The sequence below is a fragment of the Aphelocoma coerulescens genome, chromosome 2 (genome assembly GCF_041296385.1).
Source record: "Aphelocoma coerulescens isolate FSJ_1873_10779 chromosome 2, UR_Acoe_1.0, whole genome shotgun sequence".
NCBI classification, from domain to species: Eukaryota; Metazoa; Chordata; class Aves; order Passeriformes; family Corvidae; genus Aphelocoma; species Aphelocoma coerulescens.
Genome location: NC_091015.1, coordinates 104,811,885 through 104,827,287, shown reverse-complemented (window position 1 = coordinate 104,827,287; position 15,403 = coordinate 104,811,885). Strand labels below are relative to the sequence as shown.

Genomic DNA, 15,403 nt, shown 5'->3' with positions numbered 1-15,403 from the left:
GGTACATGTGTGCTAATTGTGAAATTAACGTTTGATTTACACGGGAACCACAGGTGGTGAAAGAATTCAACCTTCTGTTTTCTGATGCAGTTGGTAAAAGTACTGTTCTGTCTTCCAGGTCTATATAACTCACCTGTACTTTGAATAAAATGAGCTTACTCTTTACTTTGATAGTAGCACCAGTTCGGATTTCCTGAATGAGTTACACAGATAAACTAGCAAGTCTGACACTTCTGTTGGTTTGAGGCATCTCAGTAACAACTCCCTGGTTTAAGCACAAGACAAGCAAAGGCATTAAATAGTTAGGTACCGTTCTGTAAGGGTGTGTTTAGAGATGAGGCTTTTACAAATGCTGTGTGACAGAACCTTTGGCTGTTGATTGGCTGATTATTGTCTTTGTTTAAAATTCCACTACATTCTCAGTCTGTAAAAGTGAGACATAAGTCAGTTGTCTGTACTCCTCTGCTGCCATCAGGTTGTATTGTTGTAGCACTGAAGAGCCTGCTCTGATTTTTCTTAATGACATTTTTTCTTCCTGGAATGTTAGAGACTAACAGCAAAACTGCCTTTCTCAAGTGTTTGTGTACCCTCTTCTTTTTTGTTGGAGATGAGGTGCATCTCCCCACCTCTGCTATTCAGACAGATTAATAGTGTTCTGGTACCTCTTTGCTGATCACTTTATTAGCATTGATTCTTATTGGAGTCAGTGGCTCTGCTTTCTCCAATTCCTTTTTATTTTTTGCCTCCCAGGATTGAGTCTTGGTCCCTGTTGATCCAGTAGAAGTGTACAGTAGTATTTTTCATATCTTGTCAAATATTCCTGCTGATGCAAAGAATTCCTTTGCTTTTGTGGTTGTTTCCTTTTTTTTTTTCCTTAGCCAACCTTCTTAGCAATCTAATTATTCCTGGTTTTCCCTTAAAAAGTAGAAAAACCAGCATTTATTTTCTTAGAAAATCTGCATATAGTTTTCCTTCTGTTTCACGCTTGGATGTATGCTGGACTATTCTTGTCCCAATGAAGTCTTTGAGGTGATAGCAAACAAGAGTAGGGCAGGTTGAAAACTGGATTTCTGTTAGATGTGAACTCTATTGTGTGTGGAGTCATGGTCAGTAACATGGCTGCATTGCTGTAGGAATAACTCTCCAAGACTGCATCATTATTCTTTTAAATTATCTCAAGTTCTTTGTTTAAATTAAGAAATCTATTGTACGTTTTGGTGGAAAAAGGTCAGAACTCATAGGGTGATTTCAGGGTTTTGTACCACTAGGTTTGGAATAACTACAGAAGTCCTGAGCCTATGTTTCTTTTTAATGCAGGGTAGGTGTAGATAGTGAATAGCTCTTAGTTTGTTCTTTACTGGAGCAGTTCCTGTTCAAAATAACACCACAGGATGTCCTGACAACATAACAAAATGAAGAGAAGGCAGTAGTTCTTTTCCTAAATCACAATATTGGCCTGGCCAACCCATCAGTCATTTTTTATGACTTTAGTCAGATTGCTTTTTTTTCCTATTGGTTGTCCATTTGTTTTTAAAATGGCATTGTTAAAGATACTCTGTGCTTGTCTGCCACTAGAAGGTGTTTCAAAAATGCAAGAAAAAGCCCTTCATCAGAAGGATGGTCATTAAGAAAATTTCAAGAAACAAATGTAAACACGCGCTACATATGTGAAATGATTCTCATTTCACTGGCCTGTGTTTCCTATAGCTATTCAAAGTAAAATGTGTTATTTTGAGTAGCTGCAGTAGTAAAGCTTGTCTATCTGACAGATTTGTAGCACTACTTCAGCTGACTTTCAGTGTACATGGCTATTTTATCTGTTTGTTTGGTTATTCTGGATTTTGAGTAGGTACATAAGATAGTTATTTAGGTTGTTTCTTCATACCTTTCATCTCTAGTTTTTTTCTAGTGCTGTTAGTTCATAAGGCCAAACCCTTGTCAAAAAGGTGCTGATGGCCAAAAGATTGTGTGGCTGGCATGATCACAGCACAAGGCTGTGTGGATCTTGTGCATTGAGTGCTGTGTGACCTCTGTATAGTTGCATAATGATGGGGTTTGTGGTTTCATTGCAGAACAAGTATTAATGGGATGGGGAGTTGTGGACAGTGACTTAGCCAAAATATTCATAGATGTGTGTATAATTCGTGGCTCTGAAAATTGGAGCTGGCTGGTATTGGATACTTTGAAAAACAGTTGAATTTTAGTTTTAGCCATTATGGTAAAATGTTTAGAAAACAACATTTATATACATTTACTGATTCTTTTACTTGAACCAAGCCTGTGAGAGTAATGGGGGATATAATGCGTGAAAGGTGGATGTTTGGCCTTTTTTTTTTTTTTTTTTGCACAGTTGAGGAAAAATCTAGGCTTTTTGGGACAACAGTCCCCAAATAAAATACACCTGCTCTGTATATACATGCAATATGGTGGTATGTGATGTAATTTATTCTGTTTTTGTAAATATGCATTAGTTTTATAGCTCAGTTTGCTAGAAAGGAAATCCTAGCTTGGAACATCTCTTTTCCATGTATTTTGAACAGCCCTTTGCAGGTATGGCATCAGCAGAAGAGCATTGTCTGTTTTGTGAACTGTATTTGGAACACAGATGAAGATTGTTCTGGTTCTATCAAAGATTCAAGGTTTCTTGCCCTCCCTTCAAATCTGGAGTTAGGTAGAAATGCCTGCCATGTCCCAAAAGGAGAAAAATCCATATTCAAGACTCTACAGGCTCATTAGAAACAAGGAATGTTCAAATGTGAAGAGAGCTGTTAGTCTTTGTCTTCACCATTTCAGTGTTCTCACTTCTTCTACCTCTTACCCCTGAATGTTGTGCATCAGAACCTGTGGTTGAAATACCTAATGTACAGGCAACTTTTCTGTCCTTTCTGGTGGCAGTAAAATCAACCATTGCTGTGTAACAAGGATTTCAATCAGATGTATTTGGGTTGATACTTGGAATGCTAATATAGCTAGTTACAGGAAAATTACCTTACTGTTGGATTGTTTATATTTGGTCTCAAAAAGCATGCTGTTGTGTTCAGCATATCTTCATGATCCAGAGAAACTTAAATTGTGAAGATTTCTTTTTGAGGGGAAAAACCAAACAGAAGACAAACAACCCCCTGAAACTTGATTTGCTTATTATAAGCTTGAAGAATTTATGTAGAATTTCCATGCATATCCTCATATATCTAACTGATATATTTCAAGATTGTATATTTTTAAGAAAAACTAAATTATGTTAATGTAATACTTAACTATGCACTTGAAACTGTTCTGTAGATAACCTGTGAACTTGAATTGTGTGGACAACTACTTGTGCAGATTACAGTGTGCATGGAAGGTTTGAACCTTTAAAAACAGCAGGTTTTGAGTTTTGGCTTCTCAAAGTTAGACACTTTGCTAAAAGTTACTCTAACTTTTCATAGTCTTAGCTCAAAAACAGCTGTTCCAATCCCTGAACCAGAACAGAGAATAAGTTTCTTACCTAATGTGTGAGAATCTTGATTTCTGATCTAGTAACAGGGATCACAAGTAAAACGGACCCCTTAGCTTCAATTGTGAAACTCCATTTCTAATACGGACAAAAGCAGTACCCCAGGTGCAGTCAAAGTCAAAGTTGATTGTCTGAAAATAGTCAGGAGGATGTTCTCTTTGAGCAGCAGCTCACAGTTGCTAATGTTTTCTGCGCTTGTCTGAAAAATTTGGTGTTAGCAGCTGTTTGCTGTAAAACTGGAGGAGCAACAAAAGCACTTGGAATAGTGTAAGTGCAAGAACACTGTGTCTGTATTTCTAAGCTTATGGAATCCTGCTGAGCTTATACAAAACCATCCTCTGTCTGTGGCAATACTGGGACTTAGGTAACTTCCTTATCTTATAACTGCCATGAAAGTACAGCTACTTGGCTTCTCAAACAGTTTTTGTATCAGTCTTGCTTCCTATTGAATTGTCACACCCACGTCCAGCATCTCTTCCATGCCACTGAATACTGAAAATACAGCACTTAACTCCATGGACTGCACTGGACAGACAGCTGCTGTACTGGTAGAATGATCACACTTACTGTTTCATTCTTGTAAATTACAAGTTTGTGTTTACTTGCCAGAAAATTCTCAAAATGAGTCAGCTATTAAATGGAAATTTAAGTTCCTCTTTTCTTTAGATTCTGCCAAAAAGCAATCATCTGCTCTGGATTCATCCAGTGAAAGACACTTTTCCTGTTCTTCATGCTATGAATGATCTTTCATGAGATTTGGCTAGCCTTAAGGTTTGACCAAATCCACTCAAAATGCTGGGGGAGCTGCTTTTAGTTGGTTTGTTTTTCCTTTTGGGGTGAGATTTTTTTTTTTTCCTATTTTTTTATTGGAACTACACCTTCTGAAAACTTAGCAGCTGTAATCATACAGAGCTTGAGGTTTTCCTGGCATCCTTCAGATGTTGTGTTTCAAGCCATAATCATCTCTTAAAACTTCATTAAATAACAGGGCTTTCTTGAAAGTAATGGTGTGTTAACTGAAAGTACAGCTTTGTCAGTACTTCCAGCTTTTGCAGAAAATCATAAAGGCTCTAACTTTTCCTATTTGACAATGGAAACTTTGGCCTGTAATGCAGTTTATCTGCAAAAGCTTCTCAGGAAGTGCTGGGTTTTTCCTTCGAATGTTGCAGCACATTAATTTCTTTTTCTTATTTTATTTTGGGATGACTTGCATCTTCATAATTAAAGCGAGAGAAAGCCCTGAGACGCAGGACTGTCTATTGTAAGTATAATACTTTTTTCTTCCAGCCTCCTAGGGATAGGTATTGCTTGGGGATTTAATGTTTGTTGCTTTTGTAATAGTTCAGGTATTTGCATTTGCTGATTTATATGCCTATAACCGTGTTTCTCTTTATATGCTGAACATTCTTCTGAGATTTCTGTCTAGTGAACTGCTGAGCAAAGAATTGTTTTAGCATATGAAACCTTAATTATGCCTTTTCACATATAAATATTTATATATCTCTCTAGTGGAGGGATGTATAGTCAGTGTTTTAGTTTCTCACCTTCCCAGGCTAAACTGTCTCCCACTTGTCTGTCAGCTTGATGCACTCACTGCTAAGCTTCAGGCAGAATGCTAAGAAGCTAAATCAGCAGGCTAACACAGCGCTGTTGCAGATGCAGCTCTACCAGTGCTGAAGCTGCTTAGCTGCATCACAGGAATGTTCTGCCTCTCTTTATTGTAGTGGACTTGGAGGAGCAAAGATATACTCAAGGTGAATTCAGTTCTTGGGGTGTCTTTTCCCCTAGAAACTGAGAATGTGAATCCAGACTGTCATATGTCAATGAGAGTTGTGGTGAAGATGTGGTATATACCTAGCTCAAAGTGGAAATGAAAATCTTGTTGTAAAACTACTTATGATGATGTACAGGAAGCAGAGGCATAAGCAGATGTGGGAATACTGATAAAAATCAATGAGATAATCAAAAACTGAAATGGTTATACAGTCAGTCACACAAGAAACAAGCCTTTCACTTCTACTTTATCTTCTTAGTGTGTTCTCACAAGAAACAAGGCTTACATTCCACCTTTATCATCTGTTCCCCAGTGTCTTTTGAACCTCTCAGCCTTTTTGAACCAAGTTGATCAAGGCTGCCTGAAAATACACACCTGCACAAAGAAGAGTGGCAGTGTCAGTCCTGTACTGAGGGAAGTGCTGCAGGCTGAGCTCACCCCTTACTGGACCCTGAAGAATCAACACACAAGAATGATCTGGGAAAACACTGGTCAGAGGCCCTTTTCTAAGAGACTGGGCTTCATTAGCTGCTCTCATGGTTTTGTGCTGATAAGGGAATTAGTGCAAGAAATGTCATTCAAGTGTGAGAACAGTTACGAGATTTTGCCTCAGAAGCCATGACTGCTACATGGTAATGAAGCTCTCTGACAGAATTTGAAAAGTTGTGAAAACTTACAAATCTTCTCAAAGTCCAGTGGATTCAAGTGCTACAAAATTGTATTTACACCGCAGCAACAAGGACAGATTTGTGCAGCTCTGGTCAAGGGCTTTTAGTGGAAGACACTTTCTACAGATTTCTTTAAATTTCTTGTCAGAAATGATCATTAAAAGTAATACTCATTAAGTGAAGAGGTTCTTTCTTCAAGATCATAAAATCTGGTTTTGGAGGAATAATGTATGGGATGCATGGGACAGAAAGTGAGACTTGAGTAAGTGACAGAAGTTGTGGCAGCAAGACTGAGAAGAGTGGTGCAGTGCAGGAGCCTATTGCAAAGACCTGTGACTTTAGACAACAGTACTGTATGTACTACAATCTCAGTATTCCACGAACAATTTGGATTAACAATATGTGCATGCTACAAATACTATATAATTGAAAATGTGGATGATGTGGAGTCTTTCAACTGGGATATATCCTGCAGAATAAGAAGTCAAAGTATCTGATTATTAAAGTGAAGAATCTAGAAGCTTTGGTAAGCAAGTTTGCTCTAACTTCTAGAGGAATCCCAACATCACAGGGGCTCCTGTCAGAAGCATTGCAAGATGTGCTTTTGTCCAGAAAGTTCTCTGCCTCAACAATCACTTTGAAGCAATCAGCAACTTACTTCTAATAAAAAATTATTATACATACTATTCATGTCTCCTTTATCCTGCTCTTATCAACATTGCATTCACTGATGATTAAGATGTGGGAGGTCAATTTGCAAGCCACTGGTAGGGTTTATTTGTCCAAAGAGGCTGAAATTCAGCCTGATGAAATTTATTTGTTTCAGTTGTGCTGGTTTGGATTTTTTACAAGGACAAAAGCTTTTTGCCTAAGTAAGTTTTCAGGGGTGTTGGGAACTGCAATGCAGAATTATGTAGTCAATATATATACAGAACTTCTTGAACTCTTCCATGGACATATTACCAGTTATATAAGTAATTCTCCTTCAAGGTGCAGCAGATCCAGTAAATTCATTGTGTTCTGTCACCGATATAAGAAAATAAATTATGAATTTTTCTAGCCTTTATTTTTCATTTAAAATAGCTGGGGTTTTTTTTCTACTGTTTGTAGACATATGAAGTAAGCATGAACAAAAAATACACTGCATTTATGCAGTTTAGTAGTAAAGTTTTGTGAATGAGCATGAAAGTATGGATATTCTTAAATTAGGTGCACTATGTAAAGTATGAATCAAATTTTATTTCAGTGTATATAAGTTAATGAGATGCTTTTGTTGCTGGATCTGCAATTTTGTTCTAATGTTCATGCTATCAAATATTCCAGTGAGGTTGAAATGTGACAGCATGTTCACAGAGCTGCAATTCAAAGAACCAGGAAAAAAATGTTGTGAAAGTGAAGGATGAGTTTTCTTGGAAATCATTCGGGACAATACCTGGCAAGTATCTGAATTGCACACTGTCTAAAAAGGAACAGGTACTTCAGAAGATGAGGCTTGGCGTATTTAGAATGTTTTACACCAACACCTGCATTTTCTTCCTTGCTGCAGAATTTAAAAAATTCTTTTGTCAGTAAGGAGAACACCTCCAATGCTGCTGCCATTGGTAAACCAAAATTTAAAAAGACCAATTACTTGGATTCTCAGTGTTTTCAAATGGGATAGGCCATATATCCTTTCTGAACTCATCAAAAGTTACTTGATAATCCAGAAGTGGTGAGCGTATGTAACCTGTGTGACTGTACAATCATGTTTGGTTTGAAGTCAATTAAGTGAGGAAATGCATCTAATTCCAGATGTTTGTTTTTGGAGGAGTTCCACTTTGTGTAAGAAAGGCATCTACTTACCAAGTGAGTTTCCATATGGCAAAACTATCCACAAGCTATTTTTGTGATAATGACAGAATTGGATATCTTAAATTGTTTTGGGTTGGGTTTTTTTTTCTGTCTTCAGCAGTTCAGAGGAGAGCAGCATAATGGAAGACATGGAAATAGAAGTTGCTGGAGTTCTGAGACTTTACTAAGAGTTAAATCAAAGCTCAGCTGAGTGTATAAATTTCAGTCATGTGATTCCTTTGTACAGTGATATAATTGGACAGATGGAATACTTCTTTCCCCTCTTTTTAAGGTAGTTGCCCTTTTGTTCGGGGATAAAGAGGGGAGGGAACTGAACATTGCTTTTTTTTCTCCCTGGGATCTATTGGCCAAAATAGAAAAGTATTGGAAGCTTTTTGCTTCGAGCAAGAGGCATTAAATGATGGGGCGATGCTAATATACACATTAGGCAAACATTTACTGGGCAATAACAAAATGCAGTGGTTTCCATTAATCAGGTCAGGCAAGAGGCATAATCTAGAGCATGAGCTCTGTTAAAGCCCTTTATAGGCTGCCTAGCTTTATTTGTGAAATTAATATGGCACAAAGAGGAACGGCTTAATGAAATTTTTTTTCACAGCCTGTGTTCTTGCATTACAGTATAATGCAGAGGTAGCTTGTACTGCTCTTACAGCAGTACAATGAAAAGTGTAATAAGGGATGCTGTATGTGCTTAGCTACTGGATCTACTTATCTGCATCTACATCCTTCAACTTTAAACCTGTAAATAGCACCATGAGTGAAGAAAGCTTCATTATGGTTGTTCTGTAAAACATGGAGTTGAGGAGAGGAATCCAGTCTGAAGATAAACTGCTGTTAAACAGCTGTGATGACAAGTTCTTTTTCCACTGAAGGCACAAATGTTGTGTATTCTGCCTTGTGTTCACCAATGACAACCTTACCTGATCAGTATTCTGATCAGCATTTTAGCTTGATATTTTAAGAGATTTATATGTTTTAAAATCTCTCTCCATGCTCAGTGTTTGTTAAACATGGTGAAGAATGTGAGTTTGGGGTGTATAACTGCTGCTCAGTCTTCAGAGGAAAAGCCTGAAAGTTCTGACTTAAAGACTAGAAAAGAAAATGTTTCAGAAGCTGTGATAATAAAGTACGAGACTGAACAGTACTTCAACACCCTTACTACTTTTCTCTTGGGGAGTTCCTCTCTACAATGGAATCTGGTGTCTTTGTGCACTTCCCCTTTTGTATTCAAAAGGGAATCTGCAGTTCTGAGCTCGGGACATCCTTGTTGCTGCTGAGTAGCTGAATTGACAGTGTCTGAAACTGCCCTTTTGTTTTGAAACATGGCTTTATATTTCTGACAGTCATTAGGAATGTGTATGCATTACAAATACATATACAGATGTTTCTTTGTTCTTCTTTTATATGTTCAGCAGTCTGTAATTGAATATTGAAATGAAGGGGTTGTTTTGGGAATTGTTGTTCTTGGTTTTTTTGTTTGTTTGTTCATGTACGTAGCTAGTATTTGGAAAATAGCTCTTACTAAATAAAATAATTAGTTGGAAGGGATTTCCTGAGACTGATAAGGTGATTTCCTAACTTCCTGGTTGAATCAGGACTACTGCCGCTGCTGGATCATCACTTGCCTGCCGAATCCTTGAACATCTCCACAGGCAGAGTCTGCTACGTGTGTTTAGTCAGTCTGTAGTTGCTCCTCTATTTAAAAAGAAAATTTATCCTAATATCTAATCTTTGCCCCTGAAGCAACTATTTTTGGCTGCTACTTTTTAATGCTTTTTGTCGCATCCCCACAGGGCTGGACACTTTGTAGCTGCTGTTCAGGTATCCATGCTAGTGTATCTCCTCTTAGTCTCCACCAGACTAAAGAAGTCCTGCTCCCAAACCTGTTCTCATAAATTACTTGCCCTGGGTTGTTTGTCATGGTAGCCCCTTTGCTGGACTCTCTCTGCTTTCTCTACACCCCACTTGAACTGAGCAAGGATGATACTAGTCATCCTTACAAGTCCCAGATAATGGGGGATAAGATATTCTGCAGTAAGCAGGCTGTGCAGTATCTCAGTGTTCCCAAGATCCCACTCAGCTGAAGCTGTGGCATTGGTTGTATCACCTAAATTACTGTTGCCTGTGAATTTTCTGAGGGTCTTCTATGAATACCAATGTCAGTAACCTGGTTGGGGATGCATTGTTGTGGGCCCTGGAATTGCTCTTTGGGGTACTCTGCTGCTTACTGAACACCAGGAGGCTGCTTGGTTTCCCTTTGAGCCTGGCAAACCAGCTGATTTGCAGCTCATTGACCAGTCTGGTATGCTTTAGAGAAAATACTGTTTTGGTTTGGTTTTGAGATGCTTATGAAATACATTATTGATAACATTAAAAGCCATGTGACTAGTAAGCATGAATTAAATGTTAGCCTGGAAACCTGCTGTTGCTAAATGGGAGAGTCGTCAAGATCAAAACTGCTTTGTTAAACTTCTGTGGCAGCAATGTTTTTTACTTAATGCTTTTTCTTTTTTTTTTTTTTTTTTTTTAATAAGGGAAAAAAAATCTCAATCCCCCAGTCTGCTACCTTTGGTGATAGCAGCAGCTACAACTTGGTTTTTTAGCTTGACCGTATTTGTAAGCTCTAACCATGTTAAGGCAGAATGTGCTGTGAACTGCTTCTGGTGCAATTCTCTGTAAATTCAGTTTGTTCCTAGAAGTAAACAAAATAAAGCACTTTTTCACATATACCTATTCATGTCATTTAGCATTTGGCCATGTCGTCTGCACATACTGGACCCGGAATCTTAACTTGAGCTTCAGACACTAATTGAACAACTCTGACATTGAGTAATTGTTGTACTTGCTGAATGCCTGGGGATCTTCCTTTGTTCTTGCTACCAGATACTTTGAAGCTTTTAACTGAAAAAGATCCATAATTTATTTTAAGGAATTGAGGAAGATATGCTTTCCTATACCACTCCCTTATGTTAATATTGCGGAGATGTTTGCATAGTGTTTGTTTGATTTGATTTACAGCTTTAACACCTATCTCTTAACTCCCTGTCTTACACAGAAAGAGGAAAAAAAATTATGCAACATGTTGTGTTTGCCATGACTTTCGAAAACTTTTTTACTTCAAAATTACGAATTACATTTGCAAATAATTAATAATTTAACTTAAACTTTTACTTTTTCCATCAAATGAGTATTAGTATATCACCTTGTTTTAATCTTGAATGCTGTGACTTACAAAATATTGACATCATTAAAGCATGGTGGTTTGTGTGTGTCTATGGATTTGTGGGAGAGTGGGGCAAGGGAGAAGTTCCAACAGGAGTGTAAGTACACATCTTGACATTCAGTCTGAAGCTCTGAGTGATTAGGAATAGATACAGACTCCTGTGTAAAAGAAGATGTAGTTTAATGGCTATATTAATTGTGTCTAGGACTGTGTTTAGGCTCTGCATGTTTAGACCAGAAGCTTTTGTCAGGTACCTGGAACACAGATTGATTGTCGTGCGTGATATTAAATAGTTAAAATAATTAGAATAAGTGGCCACTATGAAAAGCACTTAAAAATCAAATAAGAATTTAGGATTCTGGGTTTCTGTGAGATTGATGTGATTGGTATTTTGTGTTTGGGGGCAAGGGGAGTGGAATGGGAGACGTGCTTAGAGCACTTAATGAAGTTAAAAAAAGAAAACATTGAGATGGAATGCTGAGCCTATATTAAACTGCCAAACGAAGTTCAAAACTGTTCAATTCCATAACATGTTTCAATGATCTAAGTACTTAATAAAAGCAAACGAGGAGAAGTAGTCTGACTGTCAAACTCTTGTCCTAGGTCCTTCAGCTCCAGTCCAAGCTCCGATGAAGTATCGAGTGCTCAGACGAGGTAGCTGAATATAAACAGCCTTTTTCAAATGCAACTTTGAAATCAGTGGTTTTATTTTAATGGTGACTCAAGCAGGTGGTCTAGAAAGAAGCAATGCAAGCTGCCAAACATTTGAACCATTGCTTTTCTTTTGTGTGCTGGTTAATTTATGTAAAAAAAAGTTCTTAGGAGAATATGAAGTTACAAGTATTTTTACAGAAAGACTTTCAAACTTGAGACATATTCATGATTATCTGACAATATCTTAGTGAATCTAGCTAGTATTTTTTTAGTTGGTGAAGTTTTCAGTAACAATTTTGCAGCATGCTCAGTGTACACATATGATACAGTGAAAGTATGACAAACCAAAAGCATATAAACCAAGAACAGTATGGGTTGTTTAGATGATACTAAGACAAGAGTATCTGGTTCCATGTTAGGAAGCAAGAAGAGAATGGACATCATTTTGACGAGACCTTTAACTTTTTTTTGCGTGTATCTGTCCATATTAAGTCCGAAAGATGACGTGCCTTTGTCTATCATCTTGGGAATAACCAGCTCACACTGAGCTACTGCACAGGCACACAAATGCATGAGAATGACATAAGGCATTTAAATGTTGATAAAAATCTCTCTATGGAGATGAATTAGGTGGCACTGAATTGTTACGTCAGCTCTGTCATGCTATGCTACTGCTGTCACCTCAGGCGAAAAAAAAAACCCAAACAAAACAACATGGAAAGATTTTAACAAGACTGTGACATTTTGGTGGGAATGGGCAGCATTGTTCTGTGGCAGGAGGTGTCCCATGAGGTATTTTCTAGCACTGTTAAATTGCAAGAAATTTTTTAACTAAATTCTGGAACTTAGTGAAGTTTTTCGTTGTGTGCAATTCTGGAGTTTGACTTGATGGAAGCACAGGCATATTTCTAGTGGAATGAATATTTAAGAATGAATATGAATTCTCTATTCTTGTGAAGTTGTGGTTGGGTTTTTTTTAGCCATAACCTGATATCCTAGTGGGAAAGAATACAGTAACCATTCGGTGCTTGTGGTATTTCTATTCGTTTGCTCCAATTTGAATAAATTAGCAGTGTTAATTACTCTTATGTAATTCATTGGTCAATTATATGTAATTAGGTAGATGAGTTCTATTTCTGAACTTTTTTTTTCAGATTAAAAATACATATTTTAGCACTTCATCATGTTCTTTTATAATGTCCAACATTTGAATACACTTAATGCCTCTTTGAGATGGTTTTGCAGGTGTATTTAGGTGAATTCTGCTGGTGTTGTAAGCTGAGCAGGAATGCTTTAGAACTGTTTTAGGCAGAGCAAAAACCAAGCTGTTAAAACTCAGTGAGGAGCAAGATAGAGCCCTGACTGAAACACTGCTAGTTCAGACTCAGGAGTATACCTACTATGTTTGTCCAGCCTTTGGGCTGCCCAGAACACAAAAGGTATTTGCTGTCTTAGTGAAGATTGTGTTCTTTGTTAGCCTTAAGGCAGTATAATTCTTGGACTTCAGACTCCAAACAAGCAGTCCCAGAATGCTAAATGAGTATTAGAGTTTTAAGGGGAGGAGGGGGAGGTTGATGGCTTTTTTTTTTTTTTGTGAGAACTGACACAGTCTGGGACATGCTATGAATGTGAACTTTATATCTTTCCTCAGTAAACTGAACTGTTATAAGTCTCATTTTGCTTATTTGGTTATTTTCTAGAAGACATTAAATCCTTGTGTATAAAATTGTAATGGAAGACAAAGTGTTGGAATCTTTCTGTAGAGGACTGAGGTCTTGCCTGTTTTCCTTTCAGAGTGCAAATGAATTTTGTCTCCATTAAAGTCTGCATTAGAAACTCCTTTAAGATCATAGACATTATGTGCAAACTATGTAATGTGTAATGTCTATTTATATGTTTATTTTTTACTTCAGTGAAGAGAGGCTTCACAAGGTACATAACCTGTCTGAAGGATTTTATGAATGATCCGAGAAGAGAAGAACCTCTGATTGGTATGTTTTTTTGTTTTATAAATTGTATGCCTTTGAATTTGTGACCAAATGGCTTTCTTTTGAAATAAAAGGTGGGATTTTAGTTACTGTTTAATTTTCTGTAAATGTATTTAATAACTTACCTATCGCATACCTTTTAAATTTTAGTTTATTACGCTGAGTATTATAAAGGCCTCCTGAACTGTTAACTTGTTCCTGAAGGAGCCATCTAAGTAAAGAAGCTTTTCCCAGATCACAGAATGGTTGAGGTTGGAAAGGACCTCTGTTGGTCTTAACCCCTGCTCAAGTCCCAGAGGAGGTTGCCTGGGACCATGGCTAGATGGCTTTTGAACATCTCCAAGGTGAACAGCTCTACAATCTTTCAAGGAAACCTGTGCCAGTGCTCAGTCACCCCTGCAGTCAGACAGGTCAGACAGTGTCTCCTGTTTCAGTTATGCCATTGCCTCTTGTCCTGGCACTGGGCACCACTGAAAAGAGCCCGGCTCCCTCTTTGCACCCTCACCTCAAGTATTTATACACAGTGATGGTCAGCCCTGAGCCTTCTCTTCTTAAGGCAGAACAGTTCCAGCTCTCTCAGCCTTTTTTCATAGGAGAGATGCTCCAGTACTGTTGTCACTTTCATGGCCCTTCATGTGTCCGTATCTCTTGTACTGGGCAGTCCAGGACTTGACACAGCACTCCAGGAATGGCCCTACTGGTGCTGGGCGGAGCCTGCTGTCAGCACTCCTCCTTGTGCAGCCCAGGATACCATCAGCCTTTGCTGGCTCATCTTCAGCTTGGTGTCCACCAGGTCTTCTCCTGCCTATGTGCTTCCTGGCTAGCCAGCCCCCAGCATGTACTGGTACCTGGGCTTGTTCCTCTCTGGGTGCAGGACTTGGCACTTCCAGCCTGAGCTTCCAGCCCAGCTCCAGTCACTCAGGGTCCCTCTGGATGGCAGCACAACCCTCTGGTATATTGGGCATCCCTCCCAGTTATGTGTCATCATCACCCTTGCTGAGGTTATGCCCTGCATCATCATCCAGATCATTAATGAAGGTTTTGAACAGGATTGGACCCAGTACTGACCCCTGGGGTGCACTGCTACCTCCTGGCCTCCAACTGGACTTCATGCAACTGGTGACTTGTCCTCAGTCATGGTTCTTTATGGCTTTCCATTTGGTGGGCTATAACAGATGTTTCTGTTTAGTGAAATATTTTTCCTCAATGTCCTTGGCTGTACTAAAAGTAATGAGATTAATTTTAACACTTGCTTTCTTTCTAACTGCTAGATTAGCCAACCCTTTGGAGAGAAGCAAGACTACTTGTCAGTGGCCTTAGTGTTCCAAGTGTGTACTGGTGGCCTTGAGAAATAGGTTCTCTGATGAAGGCCTAAGTAGCAAATTTCCTAGTTTTAGCAGAAAATGTCTCAGTTCAGTGCCTTGTCTTGTAGTTACTCCACATAATAAATTGCTAGGCTTTTTAATACTAATGCTTTACTATAAGCATTTGTAATAGAAAACACTCTGGTTGCAAGAACACTTTCAGTTCATTTGGTGATAGATTATTTTCAGAGTTAAGATTTAGCTGTGTAACACTGTAGCAGGTCTGAGATGGAGCTGAATTTCTTCATAGCAGCCTGTATGCTTTGGATTTGTGACTGAAGCAGTTTTGATGACACCCCAGTGGTTTTTCCTGTTGCTGAGCAGTGCACCTGCATCAAGACTGTTTTGTTACTCTGGGTCCTCACCCCTTGAATAAGCTGGGGAT

General features: G+C 38.4%; 1 protein-coding gene across 10 annotated transcripts in view; it reads left to right on the top strand.

Moving 5' to 3' along the window:
• The window catches only part of LOC138104912 (uncharacterized), a 28,441-nt gene that overhangs the window by 1,594 nt on the left and 11,444 nt on the right, over positions 1 to 15,403 (top strand). For 4 of the 10 annotated variants that reach the window (XM_069004243.1, XM_069004239.1, XM_069004238.1 and 1 more), the window contains exons 3-5: positions 4,724 to 4,757; positions 11,616 to 11,666; positions 13,580 to 13,657. In XM_069004243.1, coding sequence (XP_068860344.1) covers positions 4,724 to 4,757; positions 11,616 to 11,666; positions 13,580 to 13,657 — 163 coding nt within the window. Of the gene's footprint in view, positions 1 to 2,453; positions 4,758 to 5,529; positions 6,465 to 11,615; positions 11,667 to 13,579; positions 13,658 to 15,403 lie in introns of those variants that run through there. The other 6 variants (XM_069004245.1, XM_069004246.1, XM_069004248.1 and 3 more) reach the window with 6 other exon arrangements.